Raw genomic sequence first — 14,619 nt, 5'->3', positions numbered from 1 at the left:
CAAGAATGAAAGAGGCCCGCGATAAAGCGCCGTGACATGGTATTAGACATGCATATGTATCTCCTTATCATTGTTCGCAGGACTGAGTCAAGGTAGGATCACATTTCATTTACTATCATTACATAAAGTGCTATGTACGAAAATAAAAACAACAAAAACATGCCGCAGCTTACTACTAGTACTGTATATAGTACATATGATTTGCATATTAAATAGTTCCCACCATTTTGTTCAAATAAGGCAAAGAGGCGGCATACTGCCACTTTAACATCAAAGACTGAGAATCGAAGCATGTTTTAATCTGAATACTTCACTCAATACTAGATATTATGATAAATGTACTTTCACGCCAATTTTCCCAAATTGAAATTTCGATCTTAAATTTCCGTAAAAGGAATTTTATTTGAGTTTTTTCGGTTTATTCCCACACAAAATCTCAAACCACTGATGTCGCAAAAGGAATGTACATGTAAACAGATCTAAATATACTAGTATACTGTCAAATACCATGACAAACGTTTGCCTGGACCCTGACGAAATCCCCCCAACACTGTCCCATCCTCATGGGTTACGGGTAGTTAAAATAGGGTGATCTTAGGTATAAGTAATGAATAAATAATTACTAATCTACCTACAGGAGGTTTTCTATATTCCTATTGATTAATCTTTTCCTAGAAACCTCTTTTGAGTTTTGTGGCTACTTCAAATCAATTATTTTCCATAGATTTATTGAAAATTTAACACCAACTGTGAGATCAAAAGTTTGTTAGGATAAATTAGCATCCATCTTGCATGCTGGAAAAACTTCCTTAGAGAATTCAATACTTCCTATTTATATCTGGTATCGCCTTGCTTTTTTAAGTTTACTTTAAGACCAGAAACATGTGCAAGATAGTCTGACTCTCATAGTGTACTCACACTCCCTTTAGGACATTCTTAAAAACCTAAGACGTTTAAGTAAAGTATTGATTTTCCTTTACTAAGCGCTCAGCTTTAGAAAGTCACGTGGAATTTGGATATAACCTTACGTATTACGGTAGGCGTTAGCACTATAAAGAACGCATGCGCTAAAGCTGGTGACGTTTCTACACGAGTGACGTAAAGCAAATGATAATATACAAACAAAGCCTCTTAATGAATGTATCAATGTAACCGTAAAGCAAATAATAATATACAAACAAAGCCTCTTAATGAATGTATCAATGTAACTGTAAAGCAAATAATGATATACAAACAAAGCCTCTTAATGAATGTATCAATGGTTTACATGCAATTTTTTTTTTAAAATGACTCTGTATAGCATATGTGATAGTCGTAAAGTTGAATGTCACAATCCTTGTGCAAGTAGAGGCCTCGTGTCTTGCTCAACATTATTTATGATGTATTGAGAATACTAAATGTCCGCTATAGTTTATTTTAAACCAATATATATTTGCAGGAGGATTACTTACTAGCCCCCCTGCACGACGAAAGACAAGGGGGAGGGGGGGGGGGGTCCGATCACTTTATAAACTTTACAATGATTATTTTATTCTCCCCCCCCCCCCCCTAGATCCTACATTCTAAATAATTGCCTGATGGTAACCGAGTAGGCACCAACATACCCGTATGTAAGATGTGATGGACGACGACGGACAAGAACGGATCGCACAAGACCCTACTGAGGCGCTCAGATGACCTACAATTGTCTCAATACTCCTATTCAGCTATTGCTATCAATATCTAATTTTTTTCTTCCAGGAAGGCCCTAGAATGCATGCGGTGTTGTTGATTGGATTGTGTGCTGCGGTGTATGTAATACTATAAGTAGAACGTCGCTCGGTTTTTTCCGTCAAGTTGAGATCCGATGTAATAGGTCACCATATTGGACTTGGGTCACATGACAAGAAAAATGGCGTCACTCGTTATCTTCACATTGTATGGCACACTTTCCAAATTGCCACAGTAAACTACAGTAATATAACTTTAAATGAACAAGGATGTCATTCTCTATCATCATCATATTTCTCATATTTCGTATACTGTATTTGGTACTATTTCCAAGTAAATATTTGGCCAATTCCTTTTCGAAAGTCACCGTCTTTTGTTTACATATAATACCAATTGTAAAAATTGAAAATAAACGTTTAATAAAAAGATCACTTTAAGATATCACTTTGTATGAAAAAAAAAAATGACCACAAACAGATTTTTGTGTCTGTCGCATTTGTCCCGTGTAGGCGGTGATACGCCAGGGGCAATTTCACTATGAAAATAGTTTGTTTTCCCCTGAGGCTTCCTAGTTTGTTTCTTGTTGTTTTTTTCTCTCGACTTAACGATAAAGGCTGAGCGATGTTCCAATTATGGAAATATAGAATTTTTTTCCCCATTTCAATCTTAATGGATTTTAAATGCGTTTAGCAAGATATTCTAAATTCATTTACGAAAAACATGCAGGTTAAGCGGAAGGATAAAATAATACGCCGTGCAAGGTCGAAGGGGCGATATAAGTTTCGATCCGTCGCCTTCGTTCTTGGAACTTCGCACTCTCGCCCTAGATCTTGCACTCTTGCTGTAAACAAAAATGACCATTTTATACGCTTTAGCAGCCGGTTTCAAAGCTTTCCATTATTCAATAAAAAATATTACGACAATCGATGCCGCTTTGGAGGTCAATAAAATGTTTTAACTGCCTCGGAAGAACTTCTTCATGTAACTGAAGCATCGTATTTACCTCTACAGACGTCACTAATTGTACAATAACTCACAATGACTACAGGTCGGCCTACACTGAAGACTGGGATATATTCACGTACACCCAGGAGTGGCCTGTTGCTGTCTGTATCAATGGTAGAGAGGAGGTACGTGACATTACTGCAATATAGAGAGACAGGCGTTGTTCAGTTTGATCAGATTTAGGTTTACTTGTAACCATATTCTTAACTTACAGCATCACACCTGTTCAATTCCACAAGACGTGACGGGATGGGGGATACATGGAATGTGGTAACGTCCCTATTTTAGAATACAAACTCGTTCTCCTACATGTAATGCTCTGGTTGAGCATTTGATCATGTTATTTTGTTTTTAGAATACAAACACGTCCCCCCATTCGACTTGTTGAGAATGTGGTAGTGTCCATATTATAGAATACAAATACACTCTCCTAGTCGACTTGTTGAGAATGTGGTAGTGTCCATATTATAGAATACAAATACACTCTCCTAGTCGACTTGTTGAGAATGTGGTAGTGTCTCTATTTATCGTCGACTTTCTATATTTATGTAGCAATAGTCCATTATCACCTGCATATGGTGTTTATATCTCTCAACTGATTCGATACACAATAGCTTGTTCTGCGTATGGTCAGTTTTTAAATAGAGGCAGGCTACTGACAAACAAGTTGATGGTACAGGGGTTTCAACAGTCTCGTTTAAAGTCAGTATTTTGCAAATTCTATGGTCGTTATAACGATCTAGTTTGCCAATATAACCTATCATTGGGTCAAATGCTGTCTGGTGTGTTTCATACCAATTGTTATACCGTTCTTGGTACATTGATTTTGACTACGGATAACGCTGTTTACCTGATTAAGATATAGGGCTCACGGCGGGTGTGACCGGTCGACAGGGGATGCTTACCCCTCTTATGCACCTGATCCCACCTCTGGTATATCCAGGGGTCCGTATTTGCACATTTTGTATTGCTTATAGGAGTTATGAGATTGATCACTGCTAGTCATCTTCAACTTTCATATAGAATACAAATACACTCTCCTAGTCGACTGGTTGAGAAATTGGTAATTTCCCTACAATAGAAGTGCGCAGGTTTCGCGATAAGAACTCCTCTTTCTGCAGAAGTGGGACAGAGTGCACCTAAGCAGTGACGTAGAAGAACAAGATATGAAATGCGGTTTATGTTTAAAGATGTAAATGTAGAAAATACAAAATATTATCGAAAGAAATGTTTTACTAATTAGACCTAATTGAAAACATAAATACAATGTCACTTTGCAAGTGATACCTTGGATATGGATCCCGTGTGAATCCGGAATAGAATAGGTCTTCTGTACACCTTGCTTGTCGTAAGAGGCGACTAAATGGGACAGTCCTTCGGATGAGACAGCAAAAACCGAGGCCTCGTTACACAGCAGGTTTAGCACGATAAAGATCCCTGCTCAAAGGCCTAAATTTTGCTGCCCTCAGGGCCGTAAATTACATGGAGGCGGAGGAAGCAGCTGCCTCCTCCAACGTTTGAGCCAAAAAAAATTAAAATTTAAAGTTCATTAGAATTTATGTTGTTTCCAATAACTAAGAACATGATACCTCCCTTAAAAAGCATTCCAAATCTTTCTTTTAGAATGAGTTAGTCAAGTAACATCTTAGAAGGCCCTAGAATCAAGGATTTTGCACGAAACGTGTTCAGTGTGCACAAAATGTGCTCAGCGTCTGGGGGCCTGGGCGGCCCCCAGACCCCCGCCTAATTTCCTGCCTCCTCCAAATTGAAGGTTAATTTACGGCCCTGGCCCTTCACCGGTATTGGTCTCCATATGGGTGACAAATTCTCGAGGGACGTTAAACATGATACAATCATACAATCCTAGGTATGGTATAAACGAGTAATGAACTGAAGTGATATGTTAACTTCCTACTTACCCGTTTTGTGTATCAATCGAATTATTATTTAGCTGTTCATATATCAATAAGGTGATAAACTCGTATACGAGAAAATGACTCTGTACATTTACCATTTACTTATGCAGTGATAAGCACCCCCCGTGTAAACACATTGTTTTGCGTCATTCTATGTACAAGAGTTCTACAAAGGGGAGCACTTATATCGGACGCATCTCGAAAACCTGCATATTCTCTTTGTCGTATTGTTGAAAATGTGGTAATTTCTCTATATAGATTCTCCTTCTCTTCTTCTAGAGAATGTGGTATTGTCATAATCTTATAGAATAAACACATTCTCTTAGTCGTCTCGTTGAAAATGTGGCAATGTACCTTATTTAGAACTATTGTAATGAAAATTCTTTTGATTATGTAAATGAAGCAATCAGGGTCAATCAAAGTCTTGTCAATGATTAGCTATTCCTTGTGTTTTGTACATTGTCTCAAACGTTTTGGAGACTAGTAGGCTATATGATTCAGCAAAATTGAGCGGAGGTATAAATAGAAGTGCTTCTGCGTATTTAAGTTAGTTTGCTGGTAGACGGAGAAGAGAGAAGATCGGATCTCACATCCAGAATTTAGGTAAGGTTTATTGTCTCATATGCGGGACTCAAATTACTGCAGGTGGACCATTTGAGACATTATTCCTTCAGAAGATAGCCAGGGAGCAAAAGCTCAAATAAATAAAGGGTTTGGACTTGTAGTTTGAAGCAGCGTCTGAAACAGTGGTTTCAGACCAGAGGCTGAAACACGAGTGATTAGACTAGGCAAGGAATAGTTAGAGGAAAATCATATAATAAATCAATAAGGAAATAATCACAGTGTTTGATTCAAATTGATTTATCATTGTTTAGAACTATAGTTTAATGCAATCATTTAGAAACGTAGGAAACGTTTAAGAAAATTTATTATCCGTGGTTTGAACCCACATTACACGTTACACTATAAACACATTTTTCTAGTCATTTTGTTGAGTATTATCCCCGTTTAGTATAGAATACCAACACATTCTCTCAGTAGTTATGTTTAGAATCTGAATGCTATACTCCTATACTTACATGTATGATGTTCGCAGGCCTACGAAGACGGGAACACGAGGACCCACAAGCTGTGGTACACAGCCCTTCGACCAGAATGCCATCTCGGTATTGTCTGAATAATCGTATATATGTGTGTAAATGCCTCTCATATAATGTGTTCAATGTCTTTTTTTTTTAAGTGTACAAATCTACTATACGTACATAAATCAACAAAACACGCGTTTAACGCATGCGTTTTTAATGAAGTACATGTACTGTGTTAATTTTACCCAGATACATTGGAGTTTTTAAAGAATTAGACCAAAGTCGTTTTTTTTTTTCAAGTTTTCGCTACTTTAAAATAATGAGTGAATTTATATTTTACCCAGTTTTACCGAATTCTCCCATTTCTGATAAAGGTGAAATTAAATCATCCTGTATACGGTATCAGCTTTGGCGAAGTGATTTTCATTCCCTGCAAAGATGAAATTAGCAATAATTCATTGGTTATAACAACTTACGCATAATACGAGACAGAATAGGATGATCTTGGCGCTTCGCTGTAACCGTGTTTTACTGTAGATGTAAATGTTTTATTTACGTGTCGCATTTATAATGTTTAACACAATTGTTCAGTTATCAACAATATCACAAATTTTTGGATCATTATAGGCCATTTTGCCAAAATTGAAGCTTCTGTGGCCAAACATGTACTCTGATTCATCTGAATACAGCTTTTGGTGAGTTTGTTGTGCATGAAATCAAACACATTTAAACATAGAAAAAGACGGCCCACGGAGCATGCTTAGTCATCCTAGGCACCTGAACCGTGTCTGCTCAACTCTATTTTGTATTGCTTATAGGATTATGAGATTGATCACTGTTTGTTATCTTCACCTTTCATCAAAACGTGACCTTCAGGCATATTGTAAAACCCAATCTTCAACTATTATACAGGGAGCATGAATGGAGTAAACATGGGACGTGCGCCAGTTCACTCAACTCGACGTCTACAGAATATAAATATTTCTCCAAGGCTCTGGACCTTTACACTCGATTTAACGGACAGACGTAGGTTTACTTATCTAACGAGACACCGTGGTGATTTAACTTGATTATGAATTGATTGATCTTGTTTAATCAGTGATTTCACTTGTTGAAGGAATGGTTCATATATTTACTGGTTGCTGCAATGATATAGACTGTTGAAGCAATGGTTTAACTTGTTGAAGCAATCATTTAACCAGTTAAAGCAATGATTTATCCTGTTAAAGCAATCATTTAACCTGTTGACGTAATGATTTACCTGATTGAAGCAATGATTTAACCTGTTGAAGCAATGTCAGATTTAACCTGTTCGAGCAATAATTAACTGGTTGAAGCATATAACCTGTTGAAGCAATGATTTAACATGTTGAAGCAATGATATACATGTAACTGGTTGAAGCAATGATATAACTTGTTGAAGAAATGATTTAATCTGCTGACAAGATACGTTTTCTTCTTTTCAGATTACTAGGTAAACAGGGCATAGTACCAAGTTCCTCTGCAACATACAACGTGCGTACGAGTTTTTCATCCTCCGTGTTGATTTTTAAACATATGCTAAAGGCACCTTACCCCGGGGCCGTGTCCCCCCAATACTATTGGCAATTTATAGTTTTAAACAATTGGGATTTCTGTCCCATGATGGATTTTTATACAAGTTAGTAAAAGTGTGTGTAATACTGCAATATGTAAACTTATCGTAGGAGTACCGGTAGTAATCGACTAATTATTATACTGTAAAACAGTGTGCAATACTGCAATATGTAAACTTATCGTAGGAGTAGTAATCGACTAATTATCATACTGTAAAACTGTGTGCAATACTGCAATATGTAAACTTATCATAGGAGTACCGGTAGTAATCGACTAATTATTATACTGTAAAACAGTGTGCAATACTGCAATATATAAACTTATCATAGGAGTACCGGTAGTAATCGACTAATTATCATACTGTAAAACTGTGTGCAATACTGCAATATATAAACTTATCATAGGAGTACCGGTAGTAATCGACTAATTATCATACTGTAAAACTGTGTGCAATACTGCAATATATAAACTTATCATAGGAGTACCGGTAGTAATCGACTAATTATCATACTGTAAAACTGTGTGCAATACTGCAATATATAAACTTATCATAGGAGTACCGGTAGTAATCGACTAATTATCATACTGTAAAACTGTGTGCAATACTGCAATATGTAAACTTATCGTTGGAGTAGTAATCGACTAATTATCATACTGTAAAACTGTGTGCAATACTGCAATATGTAAACTTATTGTAGGGGTAGTAATCGGCTAATTATCATACTTAACAAAAGTGTAAAAGGAACACAGAATTTGAAAGTTTGGAAGCTATACACGAGGTGTGGTGGTTGGATACTCCAGTGATCGTCTGCCTGCAGTGAGTTATACTGACGGAATATAATGACATGTCTTTAATAATTTTGTTGTAGATAAAACCGACTGAAGCAGCACTGAAGAGAGAGCTGGGTGTTAACGCACTAGTGCAATGTACATACGACCACGTAAGTAGAACACATGACTATCAATGTACACAGGGTGGGGTGGGGTGGGGTGGGGTGGGAGTATATTGTTTTACGTCCCATCAGTCGACATGTTTTCATTCATGTTGACGCGTCATCAGCTGTAGGTGTCGAGACGTCATCAGCTGTAGGTGTCGAGACGTCATCAGCTGTAGGTGTCGAGACGTCATCAGCTATTAGTAAAATCCTTAAAAGGGCATGCACACGATTTGAGATAAAAATTTTCAAATTTTATTCTTCCATTTCTAATGTTTAGAATGCTTAACTAAGGTATTTCTAATGGTCAGCAAAAATTTGAATGTCAGTTGTCAAGGTACGTGGGAGATACAGGGCTCACAATTCTTTGTTATGTAAACAAGGCTCGTGCTACATTTTCGTTTATATACGTTAGATATACAAGTAAAAGTTCGTTTAAAGCAGATTTTTTAATTTACAAGTTAATTCTGATCACAATTAAATATAGTTTCTAGTGTTTAGCACAAATAATTTTGTTTTTAACATGCTATTTTCTATTAAGCAATCTATATGTATCCAAAAACATGGCATGAGCCTTGTTCACATAACAAACAATTCTGAGTGCTGTATCTTACTTGTAACTGAAAAGAATTATATTAAAATTTTGGCTGACTATTAGAAATACTTTAGTTAAGCATTGTAAACAATAAAAATGAAAAAAATTTAATTTACAGCCCAATTGTGTCCATGCCCCTTTAACACCAGAAGATAGACTCTATACTCTTTCCTGAATACCTTTAAATCCACAAACTTTACATTCCTCTTTCATAATGCTTTCTATTTTGCGATTTCTTTTTCATCACAAAAATATAAACTTCCAAGACAGATACCAGGAAATGTAGAGATTAACCATTAAGTAAGTTTTCGTATTCTGAAAGATTTAGGTAAATATCTTTTATAAAAGTCAAGATAAGCTCATTTCATTCCTATATTGCACCAGCTGTTCTCTATCTCGATACTTTCAACATGGACTCCCATTCTTTGTTCGATTTTAAATTTCATACAGTAAAACATGCTTAAAACGAATTCATGCTATATATAACGAAGTTTGGTTTTTGCAGGCCCTGGAGGTTCGCTATAACCATGTTTTACTGTAACACAAAAAAGTTTTTAATTCCGCAGGTTTCAACAAAAGGTTTAATAAATTTTTCATAGTAAGACAAAAGCTGCTGTTTAAAATTCAATTTAAGTGCAAGTAAGATCACAACTGATACAAAATGATATTGAAATAAAGCTAGATGATAAATTTAAAATACAAAAATGTCAAATTCAATGGCATCTAACTCATTAACCATCACATAGACCCATCCCCCATTTTTGTACATGTGTAGAAAATAAAAAAAATACTCATCACAAACTTTTCTTACGGTCTTCATGCTCAGCAATGAACATACATAAGGTTCCGTCCAACGTAAACTATAGCTAGGTCTTAATTTTCTTAAGGTTTCGCCCAACACAAACCGTCTTCATATTTTCCTGTGATGTTCTAGAGTTCATGCAACACTTACGTTAAATTAAGTTAAAGATTTTGAATTGTAACATTTTATCTTGGTTATTTCAAACTTATGAAGTAGTTTATAAAGTTAGAAATGTGATATTATGATTTTAATACATAAAATTGAACTCAAATAGATCCTAAAAAGATAAAATGTGTGTATTCTTCATACTCAAACTCAGCCCTGTTTGTTTTGAGTACAACTGGAATATACTCGAAAAATTTTGAGCATGCACTCCATTTGGAGAGAATGATTTTATAAAAGTTTTATAACCTTTACTTTTGAGCATGAGGACGATTTAGAGCACGGAGTTTGAGTATGAAAACGTACTCAAAAAAGTTTTATGACTTCCAGTCCGGGTATATCCAGGGGTCTGTGTTGGCCCAACTCTTAATTTTGTATTCCTTTTAGGAGTTATGAGATTGTTCACTGTTCGTTATCTTAACCTTTTCATCTAAAATACGAACACTAAATACATCTAAAAATCTTTTTAGGACACCAGGAGACAAGTAATATACGAAATCGAAATTTGCCTGAATAAGAGCTTCGAGCCTGTAGACTGTTACCCGGATGATGACAACACTTCCGGAAAAAGAAGCCACCATCATAAATATACAAGCCATCCTGAGAGTTCGTGTCCGGAGAGCTACGGGTTTCACTATCCACCTCTTCCCGGGGTGTATACCAATCCGAACGCACATTAAATGTTTTCATGATTATCAAAATAAAATTTTAGTGGGAGGCCATTACACCTTACTGCGAGACCTATCAAATAAACATACACACAAGTATGAGGAATTAATAATGCTATCGACGACGTTAGTCTCTAATTATAATGTCTTTAAAATTGGAACCTTTTTATAACTAAACAATTTCCTTATAACAATCTCCTTATAACTAACATGGGCTTATGGACCACATCTCACCTGAGTCACCTTCGTCCTGCTGTTATTTACCTATTGTGATTTTCAAAAGATATATTTTTTTTTTTGCAATCTTTATTCCCATGAAAACTTTTGACCCCAACATAGACCCATAGGGTCAAGACATAACCATGATACAAGAGTATCACAAATGGTACAACATACGCTTGTTAGACCTTAAGTGCAATTTCTGTATTCATGGTAATAAAAGTCCAGAAACACTATTTGACCTACTTTTAGCCCGGAAGTAGGTAACGGTGCAACAATTAAGTTGAATGTGAACTGATATGTATTTTACCGAGAGGGAGGTTGTGACAATATCTAAGGACAATACCTGTATTCATAATGGAAAACAAATCTGGAAAACGAAAACAACGTTTTCCTACCAAGTGATACTACGACCTTGACCTTTGAGCTTGAAGAAAAAAAAGGCGTCTTCCGCTTGGCATGAGGATTATGTGTACCAAGTTTGATGGTCCTAGCTCCAATAGTTTGGTATATATTCTGCCTACAGTTTTCCTATCAACTCATACTACGGCCTAGACTTTTGACCTTTAAAAATTGATTCTATATTGTTTAATGTCCCAGTCAAGAATTTTTCACTCATATGGAGATGTCACCATTGCCGGTGAAGGGCTGCAAAATTTAGGCCTATGCTCGGCGCTTACGGCCTTTGAACAGGGAGGAATCTTTATCGTGCTACACCTGTTGTGAAACGGGGCCTCGGTTTTTGCGGTCTCATCCGAAGGACCATCCCGTTTAGTCGCCTTTTACGACAAGCAACGAGTACCGAGGATCTATTCTAATCCGATGCCCATCGGACACCTTGAAACACAACAGGTATCTTTCTCTCATCATGATGATTAAATGTACCCAGTTGTAAGATCCTAGCTTCAGTAATTTGGTCTGTATTCTGCCTACAAGGTTTTCCTATTAACTGATATTACGACTTCGACCTCTGACCTTGAAAAACAATTGGCATCTTCCTCCCATCATGGGGATCAATTGTACCAAGTTGTAAGACCCTGAAGCTTACGGTTCATTTTGCATACAAGGTCCAGACAGACGGATGGACGACGCTATACCATAATACGTCATAAACAAGAGGCACATGGGTCACATCGCTCACCTGAGTTACCTTGGCCCATATCTAAAGATTTTCCTTATATATTCGCTTGAATCTGCACTATGTCAGGAAGCTTTCATGTAAATGTAAAATTCTTTGGCCCAATGATTCTTGAGAAGATTTTTAAAGATTTGCCCTATATATTTGTATGTAAAACTTTGATCCCTTATTGTGGCCCCACCCTTTCCCTGGAGAGCATGATTTTAACAAACTTCAATCTGCACTATGTCAATAAGCTTTTATGTAAATGTAAACTTTTCTGGCCCAGTGATTTTTCAAAAGAAGATTTTAAAAGAATTTCTCCATATATTTTTATGTAAAACTTGGACCCCCTATTGTGGCCCACCCTACCCAAGGGGGCTATCATATTTTAAGAAACTTGAATCTGTACTACGTCAGAAGCTTACATGTAAATGTACACTTTTCTGGCCCAGTGGTTCTTCAAAAGATTTTCTTTAGATATTTGTATGTAAAATTTTGATCCCCCTATTGTGGCCCCATCCTACTCTCAGAGGCCATACTCGTAACAAACTTGAATCTGCATTATGTCAGGAAGCTTTCATGTAAATTTGTATTTTCCTGGCCCAGTGGTTCTTGAGAAGATTTTCCCTATATATTTGTATGTAAAACTTTGATACCCTACTGTGGCCCTATCCTACCCCCGGTGCCATAATGTTAACAAAATTGGGATTTCAGCTTCTCTATTGTCAACTTCCCATATTTATGTAGCAATAATCCATTGTCACCTGCATATGGTATTTATATCTTTCAACTGATTTGATACGCAAGAGCTTGTTCTGCGTATAGTCAGTTTTTTAATCGAGGCAAGCAACTGACAAACAAGTTGATGGTAAAGGAGTTTCAACAGTCTCGATTGAAGTCAGCATTTCTCAAATTCTATGGTCATCTATAACAACGATCTAGTTCGTCAGTACAACCTATCAATGGGTCAAATGCTGTCCGACGTGTTTCATACCGATTGTTAGACCGTTCTTGGCACACTGATTTTGACTACGGATAACTCCGTTTACCTGATAAGATATAAGGCTCACAGCGGATTACTCCTCCTGGGCACCTGATCCCACCTCTGGTATATCCAGGGGTCCGTGTTTGCCCAACTCTCTATTTTTAATGTTTATAGGAGTTATGAGATTGATCACTGTTTGTTATCTTCAACTTTCAGTTGAACAATTTAATCCCCTTCACCCAAGGATGCTTTGTGCCAAGTTTGGTTAAAATTGGGCTGGTGGTTCTGTAGAAGAATATTTTTAAAATTCGTCAGTGTATTTTCACTATTATCTCCACTTGGAAAGGGACGTGCCCCTTCATTTGAACAAACTTGGGACCCTTCACTCAAGGATGTTTTGTGCCAAGTTTGGTTGAAATTGGCCCAGTGGTTCTGGAGAAGATTTTTAAACTTTGGTAATGTATTTTCACTATTTTGCCATTATCTCCCCTTGAAGAAGGGCGTGGCCCTTCATTTGAAGAAACTTGAATACCCTTCACCCAAGAATGCTTTGTGCCAAGTTTAATTGAAATTAGTCCAGTGGTTCTGGAGGTTTTTAAGTTATTGTATTTTCACGATTTTCTTCCCTTGGAGAAGGGCGTGGCCCTTCATTTAAAGAAACTTGAATACCTTTCACCCAAGGATGCTTTGTGCCAAGTTTGGTTGAAATTGGCCCAGTGGTTCTGGAGAAGATTTTTAAAAGTTGTTAATGTATTTTCACTATTTTGCTATTATCTCCCCTTGGAGAAGGGCATAGCCCTTCATTCAAACAATGAATCCCCTTCACCCAATGATGCTTTGTGTCAAGTTTGGTTGAAATTGACCCAGTGGTTCTGGAGAAGATGAAAATGTGAAAAGTTTACGTTGACTGACAAATTTCGATCAGAAAAGCTCACTCGATCCTTTGGCTAAGATGGGTTAAAAATTGGCCCCATTCAAGACGCCACATTTTTTTTAAAAAACTAATTCTTAATTATCTGCACTTCAAAAAGGATGTGGCACTTCATTTGTCTCTTTAGTCAAGCATGCTTTGTGGCAAGTTTGGCTAAAATTAGCCCTGCAGTTCTGGTGAAGAGGTCAAAAATGTTAAAAGTTTACGGATGGACAGAGACGGACACCGGACAAAAAGCTCACTTGAATTATGATTCCCTTATCAGCTGAATTCAACAATCTCCTTTTGAATATGAAAGAATATATAGAACTGACAAAATAATGGCCGTGTGGTTGAAGAATGGCCCAAATTCTCCAGAGGTCATTGGAAACCTAACTCTTAATCTTCTATAACACATACATGTACAATATACATATGTACAGTAATGTCTGTTTACACAACTTACTGTAATACATAATAGCTGTCTTTAAATTTTTACTTGCAACAACCAGGAACTATCACATTATGCTAAAACAGACAGAGTAACATACTTACGAGATCGAATACAAGTACCTGAAATGTCATGAAAAATTGTATATTATTGAGAAATGTCATGTACATCCTTATAAGGTAATATCTGAATTACCCGTGATTCTCGCTTCTAAATATTGTGTGTTTGGCGAGGGAGCAATCACTACCCATGTTTCTGACTTAGTTTGGCACCACCATGGCTCGAACTCACAACCTCCCAATTATGAGCCAAATGCTCTACCACTAAGCTACCCCAATCGTTCTTCTTTTTGAGATATAAATTAAAGCCATTGCACATGACGTCAGGATAGAAAACCTCCAATTAACACCGTAAACAAACAATTAACACCGTAAAGCAAACAATTAACACCGTAAACAAA

The 14,619-nt window shown here is 36.8% G+C and overlaps 1 protein-coding gene across 1 annotated transcript; it reads left to right on the top strand.

Moving 5' to 3' along the window:
• Positions 1–10,528, top strand: LOC125650011 (ribonuclease Oy-like). The gene is made up of 10 exons (XM_048877950.2): positions 1–92; positions 1,741–1,790; positions 2,759–2,840; positions 2,930–2,985; positions 5,728–5,797; positions 6,344–6,411; positions 6,629–6,742; positions 7,183–7,231; positions 8,182–8,253; positions 10,277–10,528. Exons 2-10 carry the CDS (start codon positions 1,753–1,755, stop codon positions 10,484–10,486), a joined length of 759 nt encoding a protein of 252 aa, XP_048733907.1. The 5' UTR covers positions 1–92; positions 1,741–1,752; the 3' UTR covers positions 10,487–10,528.
• Positions 10,529–14,619: the final 4,091 nt, after the last annotated feature.

This window comes from Ostrea edulis, chromosome 5 (genome assembly GCF_947568905.1).
Source record: "Ostrea edulis chromosome 5, xbOstEdul1.1, whole genome shotgun sequence".
In the NCBI taxonomy this organism is placed as follows: Eukaryota; Metazoa; Mollusca; class Bivalvia; order Ostreida; family Ostreidae; genus Ostrea; species Ostrea edulis.
Note: the sequence above shows the minus strand (reverse complement) of the source record. Positions and strands in the feature narration are given on the sequence as shown.

Bases quoted from the DNA above. Each gene is read 5' to 3' on its own strand.
- LOC125650011 (XM_048877950.2), top strand. From the start codon at position 1,753: ATGCATGCGGTGTTGTTGATTGGATTGTGTGCTGCGGT. The intron at 2,841-2,929 runs GTACGTGACATT...CTTAACTTACAG, and splicing joins GTATCAATGGTAGAGAGGAG to CATCACACCTGTTCAATTCC. The intron at 6,743-7,182 runs GTAGGTTTACTT...TCTTCTTTTCAG, and splicing joins ACTCGATTTAACGGACAGAC to ATTACTAGGTAAACAGGGCA.